The sequence below is a fragment of the Ranitomeya imitator genome, chromosome 5, assembly GCF_032444005.1.
Source record: "Ranitomeya imitator isolate aRanImi1 chromosome 5, aRanImi1.pri, whole genome shotgun sequence".
Taxonomy (NCBI): domain Eukaryota; kingdom Metazoa; phylum Chordata; class Amphibia; order Anura; family Dendrobatidae; genus Ranitomeya; species Ranitomeya imitator.
Genome location: NC_091286.1, coordinates 713,618,562 through 713,646,150, shown reverse-complemented (window position 1 = coordinate 713,646,150; position 27,589 = coordinate 713,618,562). Strand labels below are relative to the sequence as shown.

General features: G+C 45.4%; 1 protein-coding gene across 1 annotated transcript in view; it reads right to left on the bottom strand.

Annotated features, from left to right (window-relative positions):
• The window catches only part of LOC138638936 (oocyte zinc finger protein XlCOF22-like), a 57,342-nt gene that overhangs the window by 8,587 nt on the left and 21,166 nt on the right, over nt 1–27,589 (bottom strand). The window contains exons 3-8 of the mRNA XM_069728694.1: nt 19,992–20,126; nt 18,790–18,856; nt 18,256–18,335; nt 16,470–16,545; nt 16,299–16,375; nt 16,075–16,186 (exon numbers count right to left, since the gene is read on the bottom strand). Coding sequence (XP_069584795.1) covers nt 16,075–16,186; nt 16,299–16,375; nt 16,470–16,545; nt 18,256–18,335; nt 18,790–18,856; nt 19,992–20,126 — 547 coding nt within the window. The remainder of the gene's footprint in view (nt 1–16,074; nt 16,187–16,298; nt 16,376–16,469; nt 16,546–18,255; nt 18,336–18,789; nt 18,857–19,991; nt 20,127–27,589) is intronic.

Here is a 27,589-nt window from a genome sequence, read left to right as displayed (position 1 = left end):
TGGTGATGTTCCATTTTTGTCAATTTCGTCTTCTACATCTTCTGAAGTTCCGGAGTTTTTGTCGGATTATCAGGATGTATTTGATGAGCCCAAAGCCAGTGCCCTACCTCCTCATAGGGATTGCGATTGTGCAATTAATTTGATTCCTGGTAGTAAGTTTCCTAAGGGCCGATTGTTCAATTTATCTGTGCCAGAACACGCCGCTATGCGGAGTTATATAAAGGAATCCTTGGAGAAAGGCCATATTCGCCCGTCGTCATCACCGTTGGGAGCAGGGTTCTTTTTTGTGGCCAAGAAGGATGGTTCTTTGAGACCTTGTATTGATTACCGCCTTCTTAATAAAATTACTGTCAAATTTCAGTATCCTTTGCCGTTGCTGTCCGACTTGTTTGCTCGTATTAAAGGGGCTAGTTGGTTTACCAAGATAGACCTTCGAGGGGCGTATAATCTTGTGCGTATTAAACAGGGCGATGAATGGAAAACAGCATTTAATACGCCCGAGGGCCATTTTGAGTACCTGGTGATGCCATTCGGGCTTTCCAATGCTCCATCAGTATTTCAGTCCTTTATGCATGACATCTTCCGAGAGTACCTGGATAAATTCCTGATTGTGTATTTGGATGATATTTTGGTCTTTTCGGATGATTGGGAGTCTCATGTGAAGCAGGTCAGAATGGTGTTCCAGGTCCTTCGTGCTAATTCCTTGTTTGTGAAGGGGTCAAAGTGTCTCTTTGGAGTTCAGAAGGTTTCATTTTTGGGGTTCATTTTTTCCCCTTCTACTGTCGAGATGGATCCTGTTAAAGTCCAGGCCATTCATGATTGGACTCAGCCGACATCTGTGAAGAACCTGCAAAAGTTCCTGGGCTTTGCTAATTTTTATCGTCGCTTCATCGCTAATTTTTCTAGTGTTGCTAAACCGTTGACTGATTTGACCAAGAAGGGTGCTGATGTGGTTAATTGGTCTTCTGCGGCCGTGGATGCTTTTCAGGAATTGAAGCGTCGTTTTTCTTCTGCCCCTGTGTTGTGCCAGCCAGATGTTTCGCTCCCGTTTCAGGTTGAGGTTGATGCCTCTGAGATTGGAGCAGGGGCTGTTTTGTCGCAAAGAAGTTCTGATGGCTCGGTGATGAAACCATGCGCCTTCTTTTCTAGAAAGTTTTTGCCTGCTGAGCGCAATAATGATGTTGGTAATCGAGAATTGTTGGCCATGAAGTGGGCATTCGAGGAGTGGCGTCATTGGCTTGAAGGAGCCAAGCATCGCGTGGTGGTCTTGACAGATCACAAAAATTTGACTTACCTTGAGTCTGCCAAACGGTTGAATCCGAGACAGGCTCGATGGGCGTTATTTTTCTCCAGTTTTGATTTTGTGGTTTCGTACCTTCCGGGCTCTAAGAATGTGAAAGCTGATGCCCTGTCAAGGAGTTTTGTGCCTGACTCTCCGGGTGTTTCTGAGCCGGCAGGTATTCTCAAAGAGGGGATAATTTTGTCTGCCATCTCCCCTGATTTGCGGCGGGTGCTGCAAAAATTTCAGGCTGATAGACCTGACCGTTGCCCAGCAGAGAAACGGTTTGTCCCTGATAAATGGACTAGCAGAGTTATCTCTGAGCTTCATTGTTCGGTGTTGGCTGGGCATCCTGGAATCTTTGGTACCAGAGATTTGGTGGCTAGATCCTTTTGGTGGCCTTCTTTGTCACGGGATGTGCGTTCTTTTGTGCAGTCCTGTGGGACTTGTGCTCGGGCTAAGCCCTGCTGTTCTCGTGCTAGTGGGTTGCTTTTGCCCCTGCCGGTCCCGAAGAGGCCCTGGACGCATATTTCTATGGATTTTATTTCGGATCTCCCCGTCTCTCAAAAGATGTCGGTCATTTGGGTGGTTTGTGATCGCTTTTCTAAGATGGTCCATTTGGTGCCCTTGTCTAAATTGCCTTCCTCCTCTGATTTGGTGCCATTGTTTTTCCAGCATGTGGTTCGTTTACATGGCATCCCGGAGAACATCGTTTCGGACAGAGGTTCCCAGTTTGTTTCGAGGTTTTGGCGGTCCTTTTGTGCTAGGATGGGCATTGATTTGTCTTTTTCCTCGGCTTTCCATCCTCAGACAAATGGCCAAACCGAACGAACTAATCAGACGTTGGAAACATATCTGAGATGCTTTGTTTCTGCTGATCAGGATGATTGGGTGTCCTTTTTGCCTTTGGCTGAGATCGCCCTTAATAATCGGGCCAGCTTGGCTACTTTGGTTTCGCCGTTTTTCTGCAATTCTGGTTTCCATCCTCGTTTCTCTTCAGGGCAGGTTGAGTCTTCGGACTGTCCTGGTGTGGATACTGTGGTGAATAGGTTGCAGCAGATTTGGACTCATGTGGTGGACAATTTGACATTGTCCCAGGAGAAGGCTCAACGTTTCGCTAACCGCCGGCGCTGTGTAGGTCCCCGACTTCGTGTTGGGGATTTAGTTTGGTTGTCATCTCGTTATGTTCCTATGAAGGTTTCCTCTCCTAAGTTTAAGCCTCGTTTCATTGGTCTGTATAAAATTTCTGAGGTTATCAATCCTGTATCATTTCGTTTGGCCCTTCCAGATTCTTTTGCCATCCATAATGTGTTCCATAGGTCGTTGTTGCGGAGATACGTGGCGCCTGTGGTTCCATCCGTTGACCCTCCTGCTCCGGTGTTGGTTGAGGGGGAGTTGGAGTATGTGGTGGAGAAGATTTTGGATTCTCGTATTTCGAGACAGATAACTCCAGTACTTGGTAAAGTGGAAGGGTTATGGTCAGGAGGATAATTCCTGGGTTTTTGCCTCTGATGTTCATGCGGCCGATCTGGTTCGTGCCTTTCATTTGGCTCATCCTGGTCGGCCTGGGGGCTCTCGTGAGGGTTCGGTGACCCCTCCTCAAGTGGGGGGGGGGGTACTGTTGTGAATTCTGTTTTCGGGCTCCCTCATGTGGTCATGAATGGTACTTCGGCTGGTTCTGTCCATGGACTTTCTCTGGTGCCTGTGGGTGTTTCTGAGTTTCCTTCCACAGGTGGCGAGGCTAATTCGTTAGTGGGCTGCTCTATTTAACTCCACTTGGATCCTTGTCCGATGCCAGCTGTCAATGTTGTAGCATTGGTCTAGTTCGCTCCTGGATCTTCCTGGTTACCTGTTTTCTCCAGAAGAAGCTAAGTTTCGCTTTGCTTTTTTCTTGTTTGCTATTTTTTCTGTCCAGCATGCTTATGTGAATATTGCCTTGCTTGCTGGAAGCTCTGGGACGCAGAGGGGCGCCTCCGCTCCGTTAGTCGGTGCGGAAGGTATTTTTCCCTGCACTCTCTGTGTGGCCTTTTGTAGGGTTTTGTGCTGACTGCAAAGTGACCTTTCCTATCTTCTGTCTGTTTAGTAAGTCGGGCCTCTCTTTGCTAAATCTATTTCATCTCTGTGTTTGTGATTTCATCTTACTCACAGTCAATATATGTGGGGGCTGCCTTTTTCTTTGGGGAATTTCTCTGAGGCAAGATAGGCTTATTTTTCCTATCTCTAGGGCTAGCTAGTTCTGAGGCTGTGACGAGGTGCCTAGGTCATGATAGGAGCGCTCCACGGCTATTTCTAGTGTACGTGATAGGGTTAGGGATTGCGGTCAGCAGAGGTTCCACTTCCCAGAGCTTGTCCTGTATTAATGTGCTATCAGGTCTTTTCTGGTGCTCTAACTACCAGATCCACTATTTGTTCTAACCACCAGATCATAACAGATGACTGGATGGGACCTCTCCTGGAACGCCCACTTGGCGCATGTCACACAGTCAGGACCATAGTACCACAGGGCCATAGCACCACAGGGCCATAGCACCACAGGACCATAGCACCACAGGACCATAGCACCACAGGACCATAGCACCACAGGACCATAGCACCACACGCTCATAGTACCACAGGGTCACAGCACCACAGGGCCATAGCACCACAGGGCCATAGTACCACAGGGCCATAGCACCACAGGACCATAGCACCACAGGACCATAGTACCACAGGATCATAGTACCACAGGGCCATAGTACCACAGGGCCATAGTACCACAGGACCATAGTACCACAGGGCCATAGCACCACAGGGCCATAGCACCACAGGACCATAGCACCACAGGACCATAGTACCACACGATCATAGTACCACAGGGCCATAGTACCACAGGGCCATAGTACCACAGGATCATAGTACCACAGGATCATAGTACCACACGATCATAGTACCACAGGACCATAGTACCACAGGGCCACAGTATCACAGGGCCATAGTACCACAGGATCATAGTACCACAGGACCATAGCACCACAGGACCATAGCACCACAGGACCATAGCACCACAGGGCCACAGCACCACACGATCATAGTACCACACGATCATAGTACCACAGGGCCATAGTACCACAAGACCATAGTACCACAGGGCCATAGTACCACAGGGCCATAGTACCACAGGGCATAGTACCACAGGGCCATAGTACCACAGGATCATAGTACCACACGATCATAGTACCACAGGACCATAGTACCACAGGGCCAAAGTACCAAACGATCATAGTACCACAGGGCCATAGTACCACAGGGCCATAGTACTAAAGGGCCATAGCACCACAGGGCCATAGTACCACAGGGCCACAGTACCACCGGATCATAGTACCACAGGACCATAGTACCACAGGACCATAGTACCACAGGATCAGAGTACCACAGGACCAGAGTACCACAGGACCATAGTACCACAGGATCATAGTACCACAGGGCCATAGTACCACAGGGCCATAGTACCACAGGGCCATAGTACCACAGGATCATAGTACCACACGATCATAGTACCACAGGACCATAGTACCACAGGGCCATAGTACCAAACGATCATAGTACCACAGGGCCATAGCACCACAGGGCCATAGTACCACAGGATCATAGTACCACACGGCCATAGTACCACAGGGCCATAGTACCACAGGGCCACAGTACCACAGTACCACCGGATCATAGTACCACAGGACCATAGTACCACAGGATCATAGTACCACAGGGCCACAGTACCACAGGGCCAGAATACCACAGGATCATAGTACCACAGGACCATAGTACCACAGGATCATGCTGTTGAGTGCTTTTATGTTCCAGGAGGGGATTTCAGTCAGATGCCATTTAAATGAAAACCTTCAATTATGTTTTAGGCACACACAGTGGGGAAAATAAGGACCATATATACTCGAGTATAGAGGCTCCTTATTGACTGGAGTATAAGCCTGGTATGCATGGCCCCTGAACTCTGAAATATCTGGAGATGTGTAAGGAGGAGGCCACAATCCCTGTGGTCAAACTGGTCAAGAACCACAGGAAACATCGGACCTCTGTAACTGCAAAGGTTTCTGGACCAAATGTTAAGCTCTGTTTTTATATTGTATCAAATACTTATTTAATGTAATAAAATGCAGATTAATGATGTAACAATCATAAAATGTGATTTTCTCTTTCTTTTTTTATCTTTAGATTCTGTCTCACAGGTGAACTGTAACGATGATAAAAATGACAGATTTCTCCATTCTTTGTAGTTGGGAAAACTTGTAAAATTGGCCGGGGCTCAAATAATTATTTATCCACTGTATGAACAGTTAAGCAAGAAGATAAAATGATCTCTAAAGGGCCTAAAGTTAAAAACTACATGCCCTGTGTGTATATATTTTGCATAAAAGTAAATTTTTACATTAAAAATTTTAAAAAATGAAAATGGGCCGATGGAAAAAGTCTGTGCACCCTTGGAAAATTGCTCAGATAACTTTGACCAAGGTTTCAGACCGTAATTAGCCCGTTGGGGGTTTCAGACCGTAATTAGCCCGTTGGGGGTTTCAGACCGTAATTAGCCCGTTGGGGTGACGGCTTGTTTCATGAATCTAGAGTACAACACTTATTGTGCTTTGGTTCACACGTGTTCTTTACTCCTTGTTTCCATATCTGTCCCTTTGTTGTTTTGCTGCCTTCAGTCTGAATCTACAATGTGCACATTCCAATAACTCCAAGAAAAACCATTAACAAGTGTATGGTAGTGTGTACAGTACGGTGAAAACGTGGTTTGTTAACTAGACACCAAATATGATGAGAACGGACACATTAGGGGCCAAGGAAACGCCCCATCGTTAAGGGTCATCGTTTCAACAAACTTGGCCTCTGCTCCAGTAACTTACCACATGATAAACAAATCATCACGATTTTGTTTTAAAAGGTGAATACGATGATTAAAACGGGTCTGATACAAGTAAAGGTCAATGTCTCCATAACTAGGGGGCGCAGCTCATCCCCATGGCAGTGCCCACCGTCTGCCCTGGAATGGAAATGGACCACTTTAGCCGATTGGTCAAAGTGCTTCAGCCAGAAATCAAGAATAAAACACTTTGTTTTCTATTGCTGCGTTCATAAAAATGACATCTGCCAAAATATAAAATAATCAGAAACGAAAAATTGTAACCAAAATAAAACAAAGCAATGTAATAAAAAAAAAAAAAAAACTGATAAACTGTCTTGTATAGCCAGAAATGGTATTCGTAAAACGGCCAGATTATCACACAAAAAAAGCCTTCACCCAGATCAAACGATGGAAAAACAAAAATATCACGAGTCTTGGAATGTGTCGACACAAACCATTTTTGAAAATGTCCGAATTCTATTTTTCTTTACGTTTCGGATCACTGAAATCACACCAACCTGGAGAGTCGCGATTATATAAAGCACAAAAAAACCTGACAAAATTGCATTTTTTTCCCAAAACTTCACACTTGTAGTTTTGTATTGAAAAAATGAAAAAAAAAAAATCTATCTTGAAAAACAATCCGTTGTACGGCTATGTGAATGGGAAAAAAGTGGTTCTTGGAAAAAGAAGGGGGAAACAAAAAAAAAGGGTTAATGAATACAGAGCCCGACTCCGGCACGGACCCTTGACAGGAGGCAGCAGTGAGATAATGCTGGTGCTGTCATCTTCCTGACCAGACAAATCATCCAGTCTGCCTGATGCCCTATCATGTGGTGATGACCCTGTGATTCTGATACAGACTCTGACACATTGCATCCTCTGTTACTGAGAAACCCAGGGCGATACGTTTTGTGTTTCAGGCGCTCATTGTCGTGCCTCGGGATTTGGTCTTGCGGTCCTGTGCTCTTCTGTCGGCGTCTCTGTCCAGGTGCAGATAACCTTGTTTTTTGTGTTTGTTATCTAGCCTGTCCTATCACATTGCAGGTGACACCATTTGAACCTTCCCCTGCTGGTCTCCTTTGTGGCAATAGTCTTCAGTGGATTCCGCTTGGAGATCTAGCCCTACATCTGAGTATGTAGGCCTGTACGATGTGTGTACTGCTGGGGATTCTTTCCTGTGCTGCACTCTCCCTCGGTTCCTTAGTTGGTCCGATATACACTCGATGGCCTCTCAGGGACCGGGTTCGAGTGGTCACCTTTAGTTTAACCATAGTCCATAGTTCGTTCCTTTTACCCCGTATTTACTACCACGTAATCTTCCGAGTCACACGATGATTCTGACGCACCTTATGTACATGTAGCCTATGGCGCCGCTTTCGCAGCCTGGTTCTGCCATAGACTTGCTCGGTAATGGCGACCACATGGCCACACATACAGTGAGCCTAGTCTGACTATTAAGGAGTGTGCACTAACCAGCGCGTTACATATCAATGTCTGGTAGAGGAGCAGCAATGGAGCGGGAGATGGAAAAGAAAACACGCCACATGACCTGCCAACAAGAACTCACGGCATTGGCAGTCCAGCCATTGGGAGCAGGCAGAGGCCACGACTGTCCTCCCCTTCAGCTATGGTAAGCATAATACTGGGGTAGAAGAGGTGGACATTTTGGACTGGGGGAGGGTGCTCAGACTTCTCAGTCACATAAGAGGTCGTTACCTGACAAGAACGCAGCGAGTCTGAGGCAGTGTCTATACCAGTCCTCTGCTGCAGCGATAACAGTTCCACAATGGAGTTTCTATTCAGCCAATGTCATCACTGAGCCCCGGCGACCAGGCTGGATGATAAGGAAGCCATTTCTCTGCACTGATGAACTGGACAGGGATGAGGCCCAGGTCATACGTGAAATGCAGAGCTGCGCTGCTGGTGCTAGTAGTGGCACAGGCAGCTGTAATTGTGGGTGGGAGCAGCACCAGCAGCCATGGTGGTAGTCGCAAGTATCCTATCATATTTTTCAGGCTGAGAAAACTGACAGGGATGAGGACGACGACCATGATAAAGATTGTGCATGTTCTCATAGGAGAATAGGGGCTGGATCACCGATGATCAGAGAAACAAACACACAGCCATGAGATCTAAACCAGACCTGCTTCTACAGTGATCAGCTCTGCGACAGGTAATGTCAATGATGAAGCGGTCAGACCTGTGGAAAATTCTAAGGCTGCTCCAGGTAAGTTTATCATTAACTAGGATCCCCAAGTCCTTCTCCCTGTCAGATTTACCCAGTGGTTTCCCGTTCAGTGTGTAATGGTGATATTGATTCCTTCTTCCCATGTGTATAACCTTACATTTATCATTGTTAAACCTCATCTGCCACCTTTCAGCCCAAGTTTCCAACTTATCCAGATCCATCTGTAGCAGAATACTATCTTCTCTTGTATTAACTGCTTTACATAGTTTTGTATCATCTGCAAATATCGATATTTTACTGTGTAAACCTTCTACCAGATCATTAATGAATATGTTGAAGAGAACAGGTCCCAATACCGACCCCTGCGGTACCCCACTGGTCACAGCGACCCAGTTAGAGACTATACCATTTATAACCACCCTCTGCTTTCTATCACTAAGCCAGTTACTAACCCATTTACACACATTTTCCCCCAGACCAAGCATTCTCATTTTGTGTACCAACCTCTTGTGCGGCACGGTATCAAACGCTTTGGAAAAATCGAGATATACCACGTCCAATGACTCACCGTGGTCCAGCCTATAGCTTACCTCTTCATAAAAACTGATTAGATTGGTTTGACAGGAGCGATTTCTCATAAACCCATGCTGATATGGAGTTAAACAGTTATTCTCATTGAGATAATCCAGAATAACATCCCTCAGAAACCCTTCAAATATTTTACCAACAATAGAGGTTAGACTTACTGGCCTATAATTTCCAGGTTCACTTTTAGAGCCCTTTTTGAATATTGGCACCACATTTGCTATGCGCCAGTCCTGCGGAACAGACCCTGTCGCTATAGAGTCCCTAAAAATAAGAAATAATGGTTTATCTATTACATTACTTAGTTCTCTTAGTACTCGTGGGTGTATGCCATCCGGACCCGGAGATTTATCTATTTTAATCTTATTTAGCCGGTTTCGCACCTCTTCTTGGGTTAGATTGGTGACCCTTAATATAGGGTTTTCATTGTTTCTTGGGATTTCACCTAGCATTTCATTTTCCACCGTGAATACCGTGGAGAAGAAGGTGTTTAATATGTTAGCTTTTTCCTCGTCATCTACAACCATTCTTTCCTCACTATTTTTTAAGGGGCCTACATTTTCAGTTTTTATTCTTTTACTATTGATATAGTTGAAGAACAGTTTGGGATTAGTTTTACTCTCCTTAGCAATGTGCTTCTCTGTTTCCTTTTTGGCAGCTTTAATTAGTTTTTTAGATAAAGTATTTTTCTCCCTATAGTTTTTTAGAGCTTCAATGGTGCCATCCTGCTTTAGTAGTGCAAATGCTTTCTTTTTACTGTTAATTGCCTGTCTTACTTCTTTGTTTAGCCACATTGGGTTTTTCCTATTTCTAGTCCTTTTATTCCCACAAGGTATAAACCGCTTACACTGCCTATTTAGGATGTTCTTAAACATTTCCCATTTATTATCTGTATTCTTATTTCTGAGGATATTGTCCCAGTCTACCAGATTAAGGGCATCTCTAAGCTGTTCAAACTTTGCCTTCCTAAAGTTCAATGTTTTTGTGACTCCCTGACAAGTCCCCCTAGTGAAAGACAAGTGAAACTGTACAATATTGTGGTCGCTATTTCCTAAATGCCCGACCACCTGCAGATTTGTTATTCTGTCAGGTCTATTAGATAGTATTAGGTCTAAAAGTGCTGCTCCTCTGGTTGGATTCTGCACCAATTGTGAAAGATAATTTTTCTTGGTTATTAGCAGAAACCTGTTGCCTTTATGGGTTTCACAGGTTTCTGTTTCCCAGTTAATATCCGGGTAGTTAAAGTCCCCCATAACCAGGACCTCATTATGGGTTGCAGCTTCATCTATCTGCTTTAGAAGTAGACTTTCCATGCTTTCTGTTATATTTGGGGGTTTGTAACAGACCCCAATGAGAATTTTGTTACCATTTTTCCCTCCATGAATTTCAACCCATATGGACTCGACATCCTCATTTCCTTCGCTAATATCCTCCCTTAAAGTGGACTTTAGACAAGACTTTACATAGAGACAAACCCCTCCTCCTCTCCGATTTTTACGATCCTTTCTAAACAGACTGTAACCCTGTAAGTTAACTGCCCAGTCATAGCTTTCATCTAACCATGTCTCGGTTATTCCCACTATGTCAAAGTTACCTGTAGATATTTCTGCTTCTAGTTCTTCCATCTTGTTTGTCAGGCTTCTGGCGTTTGCGAGCATGCAGTTTAGAGGATTTTGTTTTGTTCCAATCTCCTCGCTGTGGATTGTTTTAGAAATGTTCTTGTTGGAAGGTGAACCTTCGGCCAAGTTTGAGGTCCAGAGCACTCTGGAAGAGGTTTTCATCCAGGATATCTCTGTACTTGGCCACATTCATGTTTCCTTCAATGACAACCAGTCATCCTGTCCCCATAGCATGATGCTGCCACCACCATGTTTTACTGTGGGGATTGTATTGGGCAGGTGATGAGCAGTGCCTGGTTTTCTCCACACATACCTGCTTAGAATTATCACCATAAAGGTCTATCTTCATCTCATCAGACCAAAGAATCTTATTTCTCATAGTCTGCGAGTCCTTCATGTGTTTTTTAGCAAACTCTATGCGGTTTTCATATGTCTTGCACTGAGGAGAAGCTTCCGTAGGGTCACTCTGCCATAAAGACCCGACAGGTGGAGGCTGCAGTGATAGTTGTGGAACTTTGTCCCATCTCCGTATAATAATTATTTATATAGCGCCAACATATTCCGCAGCACTTTACAATAAGCGGGGACATGTACAGACAATAAATTCAGTACAAGTTAAGACAATTTAACCAGTGACATTAGGGGTGAGGTCCCTGCTCGCAAGCTCACAATCTACAGGGAAATGGGGGGACACAATAGGTGAAAAGTGCTCGTTATTACAGGTCTGTCAATTATAATAAATAGGGATTTTCATATAAAGCTGCATGATCCGGTCATCAGCCCGTGTGTTTAAGTGCAATAGTCAAGTATCAAGTGCAGTTATCATGTGCATGGAGGGTGTGGAGACAGATGAATAGTAGGGGGCAGATTCAGAATAATATTTGGAAGGAGGGAACAGGGAAAATTTAGTTTACTGAGTAGTTGATGTGGTCGGCTTGTTTGAAGAGATGGGTTTTTAAAGCGCGCTTGAATAGGTCGGGGCTAGGTATCAGTCTGATCGTCTGGGGACTATCTCTGGAGCTCAGCCACAGTGATCTTGGGGTTCTTCTTTTCCTCTCTCACCAAGGCTCTTCTCCCACGATTCCTCAGTTTGGCTGGACGTCCAGGTCTAGGAAGACTTCCGGTGTCCCAAACGTCTTCCATTTAAGGATTATGAAGGTCACTGTGCTCTTAGGAACCTTGAGTACTGCAGAAATTATGTTGTAACCTTGGCCAGATCTGTGCCTTGCCACAATTCTGTCTCTGAGCTCCTTGGCCAGTTCCTTTGACCTCATGATTCTCATTTGGTCTGACATGCACGGTGAGCTGTGAGGTCTTATATAGACAGGTGTGCGCCGCTCCAAATCAAGTCCTATCAGTGTAATTACACACAGCTGGACTCCAATATAGGAGTAGAACCATCTCAGGGAGGATCACAAGGAAATGGACAGCATGTGACTTACATATGAGTGTCTGAGCAAAGGGGCTGAATACTTATGATCATTTGATATTCCACTCTGTTCTGCCATTTCTACTGCCCCCAACACCGAAAAAACATATTGTGACTTTCCATTAAATCTGCAAAGCAGTCCAGTGCTCTTCTGTTGGCGTCTGGCCGCTGAGCCGATTACCTTTAGCCGTTTCCATTCCTTTTGGACAGTCGGTGTTTTTCGTTAGTTATCTGGCCTGTCCTATCACACGGCCGGTGGCACTATCTAAACCTCCCCTGCGGGTCTCATCTCCTGGTGATAGTCTAGTGGATTCAGGATCCATACCCTACACAAATGGCTACCAAAAAGAAAAAAAATAATGATACAGTTACATTAGTATAATCATTAGACATACGGACATGTAGCTGCAGGGAAGGAACTCTGTCCTACAAAGGGGAGGGTAACTAAAAAATAAAAAGGAAACTACTAATAAAAACATGACCATCTCCTGCCTGTTCGTTATGTTCCATACTGTGCCGATTCTGCCACCACCACTGCTTCACAGCCGGACATCTCATGCCTGTTCATCAATAACTCCGCACTCTTACATTGTTACACTAACCCAATCAATGGGAGAATTCGCAGGGAAGTCAGAAGCTTGAGTGAAAACCAGAACAGCGGAAATTAAAGGTTGGAGGTTTTATCTTGGATATTACTCCAAATTCTAAGGCTTCAGAACCACTGCCAAAGCCTCTCAACTGCTAATGGAGGCAACAGTCAGGTTTTTGATATGAGGGTCTGAAGGACACCAAGGTCCTGGCAGGGCAAGAAGCGTTTTCATAACATTTCTTATATAGAGGAGGAAGGGAGTCTGTACTTATGTTTTATTCCAGTCATTGGAGTCGTCTTCCTGAATAAAATTGATAATTTCTTTGAAAGATTTTGGTGACTTCCAAACAGTCAATGAACATTGTCAATCAATAAATAAAATATTAAGTCTTCCCTCAGATGTCGGTCACTTGTGCAGCTGATATTCACAGCTAAAGTATCCAAAGAACTAACTCTAAACCACAAGCGAGACGTCTCAACTCTGTTGTCGGGTGTGCCGGGACCAGGGGTTCCTTCCCTATCCCCAAGGGTGTGCCGGGACCAGGGGTTCCTTCCCTATCCCCAAGGGTGTGCCGGGACCAGGGGTTCCTTCCCTATCCCCAAGGGTGTGCCGGGACCAGGGGTACCTTCCCTATCCCCAAGGGTGTGCCGGGACCAGGGGTTCCTTCCCTATCCCCAAGGGTGTGCCGGGACCAGGGGTTCCTTCCCTATCCCCAAGGGTGTGCCGGGACCAGGGGTTCCTTCCCTATCCCCAAGGGTGTGCCGGGACCAGGGGTTCCTTCCCTATCCCCAAGGGTGTGCCGGGACCAGGGGTTCCTTCCCTATCCCCAAGGTTAGGGACGCCTTAGCGCGCCCTGTTCCCCGGATCACTTCTGATGGTGACGTTGCCGGGGACCTTGCCCTAGCAGCCGAATTCATCCTCAGTCTGTGCCTTACCCCACCCAGGGAAGAGGGGAGTAGTAGTGCACCATTATACACCAGACTAAGAGTAATGTAAACAGGAATAAAGGAAAACACCAATCATACAGACATGCTTACAGATATAACAGAAGAATACACCAAGGAGTGGAGGATGGGGATTAGCACACACAGATAAATCCACCAAACACCTTCTCAAACAATAACAAACCAACATCTCTTAACCATGCAGCAAAAGCTATCTCTGGCAATGAGTGATAGCCATGGCCCAGATTATATGGGAGTGGCCAACAGTGAACAGCTGAGAGCATTAATGCAGGAAAGCTTCCAGGAGCTCAAATGAGAAGATTAACACCTTAACTGCTAAAAGAACCTGACAACTTATAATATGAAGGTGAAGTTCTTCTAATCAGTCCAGGAATAGGAGAAATCAGACACAGAGGTCTTCTGGCCCCTCTCTGTGGTGGCAAACCATTGACACAGGATACAATAGGCACAAGAGATAGATGTTAACCCCTTTACCCCCAAGGGTGGTTGTTGACCAGCAATTTCTCATTTTTACAACACCATTTTTTTTAGGGACCACATCACATTTGAAGTCATTTTGAGGGGTCTACATGAGGGAAAATACCCAAGTGTGACACCATTCTAAAAACTGCACCCCTCAAGGTGCTCAAAACCACATTCAAGAAGTTTATTAACCCTTCAGGTGTGTCACAGGAATTTTTGGAATGTTTGAAAAAAAAAGTTAAATGTTCATTTTTATTTACAAAAAATTTACTTCAGCTCCAATGTTTTATTTTACCAAGGGTAACAGGACAAATTGTACAACAAGTTTTGGGGTCCATTTTCTCCTGAGTACGCCGATACCCCATATGTGGGGGTAAACCACTGTTTGGGCGGATGACAGGGCTCGGAAGGGAAGGAGCGCCGTTTGACTTTTCAATGCAAAATTGACAGGAATTGAGATGGGACGCCATGTTGCGTTTGGAGAGCCCCTGATGTGCCTAAACATTGAAACCCCCCACAAGTGACACCATTTTGGAAAGTAGACCCGCTAAGGAACTTATCTAGAGGTGTTGTGAGCACTTTGACCCACCAAGTGCTTCACAGAAGTTTATAATGCAGAACCGTAAAAATAAAAAAATCATATTTTTTCACAAAAATTATCTTTTCGCCCCCAATTTTTTATTTTCCCAATGGTAAGAGAAGAAATTGGACCTAGAAAGTTGTTGTCTAATTTGTCCTGGGTACGCTGATACACCATATGTGGGGGGGAACCACTGTTTGGGCGCATGGGAGGGCTCGGAAGGGAAGGAGTGCCATTTGGAATGCAGACTTAGATGGAATGGTCTGCAGGCGTCACATTGCGCTTGCAGCGCTCCTGATGTACCTAAACAGTAGAAACCCCCCACAAGTGACCCCATATTGGAAACTAGACCCCTTAAGGAACTCATCTAGATGTGTTTTGAGAACTTTGAGCCCCCAAGTGTTTCACTACAGTTTATAATGCAGAGCCGTGAAAATAGAAAATCTTTTTCCCACAAAAATTATTTTTTAGCCCCCAGTTTTGTATTTTCCAAAGGGTAACAGGAGAAATTGGACCCCAAAAGTTGTTGTCCTATTTGTCCTGAGTACGCCGATACCCCATATGTTGGGGTAAACCCCTGTTTGGGCACACGGGAGAGCTCGGAAGGGAAGGAGCACTGTTTTACTTTTTCAACGCAGAATTGACAGGAATTGAGATCGGACGCCATGTCGTGTTTGGAGAGCCCCTGATGTGCCTAAACAGTGGAAACTCCCCAATTATAACTGAAACCCTAATCCAAACACATCCCTAATCCCAACAATAACCCTAACCACACCTCTAACCCTGACACACACCTAACCCTAATCCCAACCCTATTCCCAACTGTAAATGTAATCTAAACCCTAACCGTAACTTTAGCCCCAACCCTAACTGTGGCCCTAACCCCAGCCCTAACCCTAATGGGAAAATGGAAATAAATACATTTTTTTATTTTTCCCTAACTAAGGGGGTGATGAAGGGGGGTTTGATTTACTTTTTTAGCGGATTTTTATGATTGGCAGCCGTCACACACTGAAAGACGCTTTTTATAGCAAAAAATATTTTTTGCATCTCCACATTTTGAGAGCAATAATTTTTCCAGATTTTGGTCCACAGAGTCATGTGAGGTCTTGTTTTTTGCTGCGGGGGTCTCAGGGAAGCCCGCAGGGAGCCCCCTCCCTGCGCGATGCTTTCCTATACCGCCGACGCACCAAGATCATGTTTGATCGCGGTGTGCCAGGGGTTAATGTGCCGGGGGCGTGCCCATAGGCAGCTGACACCCGGCCGCACTCCTCCCGTGAGCGCGGCCGATCGCTATGACGTACTATCCCGTCGAGGGTCAGATAGGCCCAGGTCACCTCGACGGGATAGTACGTCATATGTCAGAAAGGGGTTAATCTACACACATCAGTCCATCACTATTATCAGATTTGTTACTGTCACATAGCTGTAAGGTGGAACGGCACCAGAAGACCCCAGTGACCCCATTATTACATACCTGCGGTATCATGTCCTGGACTCTCCTCCTCCTTCACATCGCTCACACACGGCTGATCGTCCTTTATCTGCTGTTCTTCATCCTCCACTTTAATGATGGTCAGATCTCCGCCCTGATGTCACATATACAACAACTCAGTACAATACAGCAGACACATCACCAGAAGACCCCAAATCTCTGAGCGCGGCCCCATATAGAGGTGGTGGAGGCCGAGCTTCATCTACCTGGTGAGTTTCCGGACAGTCCTGGGAATACGGAGGAGCCGGACATCTCTCCGGGGGATTTCTTACACGGAGTCCATCTGTAGGAAACAGACGAACAAAAGAGTGTTACATGGGATGACGGGAGTAGCATGGAGGTGACCCTCTAACAGACATTAACAACAACCTCCTTACACTGCTGATCGGACATGAAATCTGTTCCCACATCTTCATCTATGACCTCAACCTTAATACTAACCAGATCTTCACCCTAAAAACACAAGAAAAATGTGAGAGGAGTCACAAATCAGTGATTTATGTTTGCACAGTACAGACCAAAAGTTTGGACACACCTTCTCATTTAAAGATTTTTCTGTATTTTCATGACTATGAAAATGGTAAATTCACGCTGAAGGCATCAAATCTATGAATTAACACATGTGGAATTATATACTTAACAAAAAAGTGTGAAACAACTGAAGTTATGTCTTATATTCTAGGTTCTTCAAAGTAGCCACCTTTTGCTTTGATGACTGCTTTGCACACTCTTGGCATTCTCTTGATGAGCTTCAAGAGGTAGTCACCGGGAATGGTCTTCCAACAATCTTGAAGGAGTTCCCAGAAATGCTTAGCACTTGTTGGCCCTTTTGCCTTCACTCTCGGTCCAGCTCACCCCAAACCATCTCGATTGGGTTCAGGTCTGGTGACTGTGGAGGCCAGGTCATCTGGTGTAGCCCCCATCACTCTCCTTCTTGGTCAAATAGCCCTTACACAGCCTGGAGGTGTTTGGGGTCATTGTCCTGTTGAAAAATAAATGATGGTCCAACTAAACGCAAACCGGATGTAATAGCATGCCGCTGCAAGATGCTGTGGTAGCCATGCTGGTTCAGTATCCCTTCAATTTTGAATAAATCCCCAACAGTGTCACCAGCAAAGCACCCCCACACCATCACACCTCCTCCTCCATGCTTCACGGTGGGAACCAGGCATCTAGAGTCCATCCATTCACCTTTTCTGCGTCGCACAAAGACACGGTGGTTGGAACCAAAGATCTCAAATTTGGACTCATCAGACCAAAGCACAGATTTCCACTGGTCTAATGTCCATTCCTTGTGTTCTTTAGCCCAAACAAGTCTCTTCTGCTTGTTGCCTGTCCTTAGCAGTGGTTTCCTAGCAGCTATTTTACCATGAAGGCCTGCTGCACAAAGTCTCCTCTTAACAGTTGTTGTAGAGATGTGTCTGTTGCTAGAACTCTGTGTGGCATTGACCTGGTCTCTAATCTGAGCTGCTGTTAACCTGCGATTTCTGAGGCTGGTGACTCGGATAAACTTATCCTCAGAAGCAGAGGTGACTCTTGGTCTTCCTTTCCTGGGCCGGTCCTCATGTGAGCCAGTTTCTTTGTAGCGCTGGATGGTTTTTGCCACTGCACTTGGGGACACTTTCAAAGTTTTCCCAATTTTTCGGACTGACTGACCTTCATTTCTTAAAGTAATGATGGCCACTCGTTTTTCTTTACTTAGCTGCTTTTTTCTTGCCATAATACAAATTCTAACAGTCTATTCAGTAGGACTATCAGCTGTGTATCCACCAGACTTCTGCACAACACAACTGATGGTCCCAACCCAATTTATAAGGCAAGAAATCCCACTTATTAAACCTGACAGGGCATAGCTGTGAAGTGAAAACCATTCCCGGTAACTACCTCTAGAAGCTCATCAAGAGAATGCCAAGAGTGTGCAAAGCAGTCATCAAAGCAAAAGGTGGCTACTTTGAAGAACCTAGAATATAAGACATAATTTCAGTTGTTTCACACTTTTTTGTTAAGTATATAATTCCACATGTGTTAATTCATAGTTTTGATGTCTTCAGTGTGAATGTACAATTTTTATCGTCATGAAAATACAGAAAATTCTTTAAATGAGGAGGCGTGTCCAAACTTTTGGTCTGTACTGTATGTGGGGGAGATCATAGCATCATCTACCTGATTATTCTCCTCCGGACAGTCCTGGGAATAGAGAGGAGACAAACATCTCTCCGGGGAATTTCTTACACTGCGTCCGTCTATAGGAAACAAACTGTGAGAATAAACCTGTATATCAGATAAGGGTCTTCAGACATTGCAGTGACCTCCGACAGCAGAGGAGGAGAAGGCCGGACGCAACCGTCTCCATAATGTGTCTTCTCTAGTAACAACATAAAACTCATGATATGGAGTCTCCTCTAAGCTCGATGTGATTCTATTACAAGCAGGAAATTATCTTGTGATATAAAAGACGATCGGTCAGGAAGAAGGAGAAAGGACTTGTCTGTGGCCACCGCCGACACCGCTCCCTTCTTGGGGGTCGTATTCCTGATCCCGCCAGATCTCCTGTGGTCACTTTCATTTACATCAAAGCTGAAAACAAGGACTCACAATCGCTGCTACATCAGGACAAGAAAGACCAATATCCCGGGAGTGACCCCCGCACTACTGTGTGCGAGATTCTCCTCCTGTTATATCCTGGCCTCTCCTTACCAGGGAACATAGCAAGCCGCTGATCCTCCATCACAACGTCCTGATGTCCTCCATAGTCCTCCGACACCTGTAGGAAGAAATGGCAGATGGTACCCAAGGCCAACATCACCCAGAATCCCGCAGTGTACACTGTATAATCTCCCAGCAGTCTCCTCTCATCACCCAGAATCCTCCAGTGTACACTGTATAATCTCCCAGCAGTCTCCTCTCATCACCCAGAATCCTCCAGTGTATACTGTATAATCTCCCCACAGTCTCCTCTCATCACCCAGAATCCTCCAGTGTATACTGTATAATCTCCCAGCAGTCTCCTCTCATCACCCAGAATCCTCCAGTGTACACTGTATAATCTCCCAGCAGTCTCCTCTCATCACCCAGAATCCTCCAGTGTACACTGTATAATCTCCCAGCAGTCTCCTCTCATCACCCAGAATCCTCCAGTGTATACTGTATAATCTCCCCACAGTCTCCTCTCATCACCCAGAATCCTCCAGTGTATACTGTATAATCTCCCAGCAGTCTCCTCTCATCACCCAGAATCCTCCAGTGTATACTGTATAATCTCCCAGCAGTCTCCTCTCATCACCCAGAATCCTCCAGTGTATACTGTATAATCTCCCAGCAGTCTCCTCATCACCCAGAATCCTCCAGTGTACACTGTATAATCTCCCAGCAGTCTCCTCTCATCACCCAGAATCCTCCAGTGTATACTGTATAATCACCCAGTCTCATCACCCAGAATCCTCCAGTGTATACTGTATAATCTCCCAGCAGTCTCCTCTCATCACCCAGAATCCTCCAGTGTATACTGTATAATCTCCCAGCAGTCTCCTCTCATCACCCAGAATCCTCCAGTGTATACTGTATAATCTCCCAGCAGTCTCCTCTCATCACCCAGAATCCTCCAGTGTATACTGTATAATCTCCCAGCAGTCTCCTCTCATCACCCAGAATCCTCCAGTGTATACTGCATAATCTCCCAGCAGTCTCCTCTCATCACCCAGAATCCTCCAGTGTATACTGTATAATCTCCCAGCAGTCTCCTCTCATCACCCAGAATCCTCCAGTGTATACTGTATAATCTCCCAGCAGTCTCCTCTCATCACCCAGAATCCTCCAGTGTATACTGCATAATCTCCCAGCAGTCTCCTCTCATCACCCAGAATCCTCCAGTGTACACTGTATAATCTCCCAGCAGTCACCTCTCCGGTCAGCAGATCAGTGATCTTGGTGGTCAGGTGCAGGATCTTCTGCTTCCTGTCAGGTATCCATGAGATTGGGGGCGGTTTGGTGTCGGGGCTCGGACCCCCCGCCGTCTTCCTCACCACTGTGTATTCCTGTGTGAGGAGATAGTAATAATGTCTCTCGGGTTTTGCACACTATGATTTAATTCTCTGAGAAATCTCATTTCTCGCATTATATTCTCTTCCTTCTACAGGGGGTACGGAAAGTATTCAAACTCCTTTAAATTTTTCACTCTGTTTCATTGCAGTCATTTGTTAAATTCAAAAAAGTTCATTTTTTCTCATTAATGTGCACTCTGCACCCCATCTTGACTGAAGAAAAAAAACCTGATATATCACATGGTCATAAGCATTCAGCCCCTTTGCTCAGACACTCATATGTAAGTCCCATGCTGTCCATTTCCTTGTGATTCTCCTTGAGATGGTTCTACTCCTTCATTGGAGTCCAGCTGTGTGTGATTAAACTGATAGGACTTGATTTGGAGCGGCGCACACCTGTCTATATAAGACCTCACAGCTCACAGTGCATGTCAGACCAAAGGAGAATCATGAGGTCAAAAGAACTGGCCAAGGAGCTCAGAGACAGAATTGTGGCAAGGCACAGATCTGCCAAGGATACAACAGAATTTCTGCAGGACTCAAGGTTCCTAAGAGCACAGTGGCCTCCATAATCCTTAAATGGAAGAAGTTTGGGGTCACCAGAAGTCTTCCTAGACCTGGCCGTCCAGCCAAACTGAGCAATCGTGGGACAAGAGCCTTGATGAGAGAGGTAAAGAAGATCCCCAAGATCACTGTGGCTGAGCTCCAGACATGCAGAAGGGAGACGGGAGAAAGTTCCACAAAGTCACCTATCACTGCAGCCTCCACCAGTCGGGCCTTTTTGGCAGAGTGGCCCGACGGAAGCCTCTCCTCAGTGCAAGACATATGAAAGCCGCATAGAGTTTACTAAAAAACACATGAAGGACTCCCAGACTATGAGAAATAAGATTCTCTGCTCTGATGGGGGAAAATGTGTGTAAATGGGTTAGTAACTGGCTTAGTGATAGAAAGCAGAGGGTGGTTATAAATGGTATAGTCTCTAACTGGGTCGCTGTGACCAGTGGGGTACCGCAGGGGTCAGTATTGGGACCTGTTCTCTTCAACATATTCATTAATGATCTGGTAGAAGGTTTACACAGTAAAATATCGATATTTGCAGATGATACAAAACTATGTAAAGCAGTTAATACAAGAGAAGATAGTATTCTGCTACAGATGGATCTGGATAAGTTGGAAACTTGGGCTGAAAGGTGGCAGATGAGGTTTAACAATGATAAATGTAAGGTTATACACATGGGAAGAAGGAATCAATATCACCATTACACACTGAATGGGAAACCACTGGGTAAATCTGACAGGGAGAAGGACTTGGGGATCCTAGTTAATGATAAACTTACCTGGAGCAGCCAGTGCCAGGCAGCAGCTGCCAAGGCAAACAGGATCATGGGGTGCATTAAAAGAGGTCTGGATACACATGATGAGAGCATTATACTGCCTCTGTACAAATCCCTAGTTAGACCGCACATGGAGTACTGTGTCCAGTTTTGGGCACCGGTGCTCAGGAAGGATATAATGGAACTAGAGAGAGTACAAAGGAGGGCAACAAAATTAATAAAGGGGATGGGAGAACTACAATACCCAGATAGATTAGCGAAATTAGGATTATTTAGTCTAGAAAAAAGACGACTGAGGGGCGATCTAATAACCATGTATAAGTATATAAGGGGACAATACAAATATCTCGCTGAGGATCTGTTTATACCAAGGAAGGTGACGGGCACAAGGGGGCATTCTTTGCGTCTGGAGGAGAGAAGGTTTTTCCACCAACATAGAAGAGGATTCTTTACTGTTAGGGCAGTGAGAATCTGGAATTGCTTGCCTGAGGAGGTGGTGATGGCGAACTCAGTCGAGGGGTTCAAGAGAGGCCTGGATGTCTTCCTGGAGCAGAACAATATTGTATCATACAATTATTAGGTTCTGTAGAAGGACGTAGATCTGGGGATTTATTATGATGGAATATAGGCTGAACTGGATGGACAAATGTCTTTTTTCGGCCTTACTAACTATGTTACTATGTTACTATGTAATAAGGACCTTTTTGGTGATAATTCTAAGGCCTCTTTCACACTTCAGTTATTTGGCGACAGTCTAAAACCGCCATTTTCCTCAAATAACGGATCCGTCATTTTTTTTTGACGGATCCGTTATTTTCCCATAGACTTGCATTAGTGACGGATTGTGACGGATGGTCGTCCGTTCCATCCGCCATGCGACGGATCCGTCGAAATTTGGCGGACGTTTTCTGAAAATAGACGGACATTGGAACGTTTTTTGTCAACGCCGAAATAGCAGATCGCGACGGATCCGTCGCGTCCGCCATTCCATAGAATGGGCGCCTATGGGCGACGGATCCGCCGCAACCATTTTTTCGGCGTATCCATCGCCCCAATCCGTTTTTTCAATTGCGCATGCTCCAAAAAGTAGATACTTCTCCCAGACAACCCCCAAGTAAAGGATCCGTCAAAAAAACGGATCCGTTAGAACCGTTTTCGCAACAATTGTGACGGATCCGTCAATCTGTCACTATGTCGGTAGTGACTGACGCCAAAAGACTGAAGTGTGAAAGAGGCCTAAGCGGTTATGTGTGGAGAAAACCAGGCACTGCTCAACACCTGCCCAATACAATCCCCACAGTGAAGCATGGTGGTGGCAGCATCATGCTATGGGGGTGTTTTTCAGCTGCAGGGACAGGACGACTGGTTGTCTTTGAAGGAAACATGAATGTGGCCAAGTACAGAGATATTCTGGATGAGAACCTCTTCCAGAGTGCTCTGGACCTCTGACCTGGCCGAAGGTTCATCTTCCAACAAGACAATGACCCTAAGCACACAGCTAAAATAACAAAGGAGCGGCCTCAGAACAACTGTGACCATTCCTGACCGGCTGAGCCAGAGCCCTGACCTAAACCAATGGAGCATCTCTGGAGACCTGAAAATGGCGTCCACCAACGTTCACCGTCCAACCTGACGGAACTGGAGAGGATCTGCAAGGAAGAATGGCCGAGGATCCCCAAATCCAGGGGGGGGGGGGGGGGGGGTGTCACGATATGGTATGAAATATCATAGGTAGTTCTCTTGCTAGCCTGCGTGGGCTAAGCCCCCCTTCTTGGAGTAACAGTTTGTAGCTGCCAACTCCTGGCTTTCCTTCTCAGAGACTGGGGGAAGTTTTATGGCCGAAAGGAATTTACAACTGGCATTCCCTGTGTAAGCTCTTGTTCAGCTATAAGTAACATAGTAACATAGTTAGTAAAGCCGAAAAAAGACATTTGTCCATCCAGTTCAGCCTATATTCCATCATAATAAATCCCCAGATCTACGTCCTTCTACAGAACCTAATAATTGTATGATACAATATTGTTCTGCTCCAGGAAGACATCCAGGCCTCTCTTGAACCCCTCGACTGAGTTCAAAGTGAAGTAGAATCTTCCAGGATCCATGAAAGATCCTTTGTTTAGCTTTTGTTAGATATTAGGCAAACGATTTAAGCTAGAAATACGAAAATATATATTCTTATCCTCACTCGGTGTATTTACCCATCCCTTGAAACTCGGGCTTCTAACTCCGTCTGGTAAAGAAGTAGGGTTTTCTCTGTAAATATGTATCCCAGATAGGACATATTTGATCTCATTAGAATGCTCACGTTAATCCGAGATGAATGATAGGTTGAGTCTGACTCTGTCATGTTTTGTAGCGAAGTTATAGCAAGTAGATAAATTTAAGATTGAAGTACTCAGAATGTAGAGAGAGGAGGGTCTGGATAAGCCAGCCCTTCTGTGATGTCAAAGCCTTGAAGGTATTAAGTTGTGGCAGGCTCCCCAGCTGAGTCTTTCTGCTTGATTTCTTCTTCTGGACTTCTTGTCCTATTGTCCTGGAAGAGCTGAGTACATCCCATGGACTGGGATGTATGGAAACTGCACTAGCCTGGGGTGCCCGCCATGCTTTTAACATGTGAGTGTTATCTTTTCTCTTTTATTCCCTTTATGTTATAATTACCCATGTACATATTTGCAATCGTCTCATTCGTAACATCTTATAAAATATTTTTGATAAAGCACTGCCTAATTTTTATGGGATATAATATTATATATTAGTCCGTTCTCCTGTTCTAAACCGTACCCTAAGTCTCTTGAAGGGAAAATACGCTACTGTTACTGTTGTGTTGGGTTAGCTTCGGACCCGTTTAATCGAAGCTGGTGGCAGCGAAAGTGTGCAGACTGTTGAGCGATGCTGAAGCGACTGCGGGGTTAATAATTATTGTTCCTGCCTGAGTGGGAGTAGTTATCGCGTCGCTGCAGCGTGCCCAATAGCCAGTACATAGCAGGCAGCCTTTCTGGCGACTAATTACCCAGGGTGCAGTACCTAATCTGACCTGAGAGTAAGGGGGCGCCAGAGAGCTGCAAGTGTTAAGTGGAACTGTAAGCGGGATATACAGTGGGGCAAAAAAGTATTTAGTCAGTCAGCAATAGTGCAAGTTCCACCACTTAAAAAGATGTGAGGCGTCTGTAATTTACATCATAGGTAGACCTCAACTATGGGAGACAAACTGAGAAAAAAAAATCCAGAAAATCACATTGTCTGTTTTTTTATCATTTGTTTTGCATTTTATGGTGGAAAATAAGTATTTGGTCAGAAACAAACAATCAAGATTTCTGGCTCTCACAGACCTGTAACTTCTTCTTTAAGAGTCTCCTCTTTCCTCCACTCATTACCTGTAGTAATGGCACCTGTTTAAACTTGTTATCAGTATAAAAAGACACCTGTGCACACCCTCAAACAGTCTGACTCCAAACTCCACTATGGTGAAGACCAAAGAGCTGTCAAAGGACACCAGAAACAAAATTGTAGCCCTGCACCAGGCTGGGAAGACTGAATCTGCAATAGCCAACCAGCTTGGAGTGCAGAAATCAACAGTGGGAGCAATAATTAGAAAATGGAAGACATACAAGACCACTGATAATCTCCCTCGATCTGGGACTCCATGCAAAATCCCACCCCGTGGGGTCAGAATGATCACAAGAACGGTGAGCAAAAATCCCAGAACCACGCGGGAGGACCTAGTGAATGAACTGCAGAGAGCTGGGACCAATGTAACAAGGCCTACCATAAGTAACACACTACGCCACCATGGACTCAGATCCTGCAGTGCCAGACGTGTCCCACTGCTTAAGCCAGTACATGTCCGGGCCCGTCTGAAGTTTGCTAGAGAGCATTTGGATGATCCAGAGGAGTTTTGGGAGAATGTCCTATGGTCTGATGAAACCAAACTGGAACTGTTTGGTAGAAACACAACTTGTCGTGTTTGGAGGAAAAAGAATACTGAGTTGCATCCATCAAACACCATACCTACTGTAAAGCATGGTGGTGGAAACATCATGCTTTGGGACTGTTTCTCTGCAAAGGGGCCAGGACGACTGATCCGGGTACATGAAAGAATGAATGGGGCCATGTATCGTGAGATTTTGAGTGCAAACCTCCTTCCATCAGCAAGGGCATTGAAGATGAAACATGGCTGGGTCTTTCAACATGACAATGATCCAAAGGACACCGCCAGGGCAACGAAGGAGTGGCTTCGTAAGAAGCATTTCAAGGTCCTGGACTGGCCTAGCCAGTCTCCAGATCTCAACGCTATAGAAAACCTTTGGAGGGAGTTGAAAGTCCGTGTTGTCAAGCGAAAAGCCAAAAACATCACTGCTCTAGAGGAGATCTGCATGGAGGAATGGGCCAACATACCAACAACAGTGTGTGGCAACCTTGTGAAGACTTACAGAAAACGTTTGACCTCTGTCATTGCCAACAAAGGATATATTACAAAGTATTGAGATGAAATTTTGTTTCTGACCAAATACTTATTTTCCACCATAATATGCAAATAAAATGTTAAAAAAACAGACAATGTGATTTTCTGGATTTTTTTTCCTCAGTTTGTCTCCCATAGTTGAGGTCTACCTATGATGTAAATTACAGACGCCTCTCATCTTTTTAAGTGGTGGAACTTGCACTATTGCTGACTGACTAAATACTTTTTTGCCCCACTGTACATAAATCCCTGCAGTTTGTGGTATATTGAAAGCAGTGGGATACCTAGAATAAGCCCCTGCTGTAAGCTAAGGCTACTTTCACACTAGCGTTAACTGCAATCCGTCACAATGCGTCGTTTTGCAGAAAAAACGCATCCTGCAAAAGTGTTTGCAGGATGCGTTTTTTCTCCATTGACTAACATTACGCGACGCATTGCGACGGATTGCCACACGTCGCAACCGTCGCGCGACGGTTGCGCCGTTTTTCGGCCGACCGTCGGCCGCAAAAAACGTTCCATGTAACATTTTTTGCAGCCGACGGACCGTCTTTTCCGACCGCGCATGCGCGGCCGGAACTCCTCCCCCACCTCCCCGCACCTCACAATGGGGCAGCGGATGCGCTGAAAAGCAGCATCCGCTGCACCCGTTGTGCGGCGGAGGCAACGCTAGCGTCGGTAACCTCGGCCCGACGCACTGCGACGGGCCGGGCCCGACGCTAGTGTGAAAGAAGCCTAAGAGGTCAATAGCCTTGTGTGTGTGGTTTTTCATCACAGTGTAGCAGTGGAGGGATAACTAAGATAAGCCCCCCTGCACATGTGATAGCCGTCTGTTGGCCTAAAGTCACCTCAATCTGTGACGTAGGGGTGAAGGTCACGGTGTGAATCCTGACCCATTGGTGACAGCGGTCAGGGGAATCGTGACAGGGGGGAAAACTTTTTGCATCATTCTGAAAAAGACTCATGGCTGTACTAGCTCAAAAGGTGCTTCTACTCAATACTGAGCAAAGGGGCTGAAGACTTATGACCATGGGAGATTTCAGTTTTTCTTTAATACATTTGCAAAAATTACTACATTTTCTGCTTTTTCCAGTCAAGATGGGGTGCAGAGTGCACATTAATGAGAAAAAAAAAAAAAACTTTTCTGAATTTTCCAAATGGCTGCTGTGAAGGAAACCCAGTTCCTCCCACGTCACCAATTCGTGACGTAACTACACAGGCACAGCTCTCCGGCGCCCCCTTCGTCTCAGGTCAATAAGGGAACTGCACCTAGAGCAAATGGCCGCTGGGGAGACTGCCCTGTTACCCACGCCGGGTATTCTAAGATTCGCAATCAGAATAAAAGGATCAGCCCAAAATTAATTTATGGTTTAATTGCCTTAAGGACGCACTAGATAATTACAAGAAATATACAGTAAAAATATTTCAAGAGTTACAGTCAGAGTAAAATAGAACAATAATAGTACAAGGCTTACAGGTATAAAACCTCTAGGTCAATTTACCAGGTTGAAGGTCGCTTGTGGAGGCCGGGGAGCTCTGCGTTCCACAGGTACAAGACTTCTAGTTGCCGGGCAGCCCCCAAAAAGCATGTGCTTGCTCCCCTCTGGCTGGCATATGCCCTGTTCCTTATTTCATCATCATCTTCTTCTGTTGCGTCTGACTCT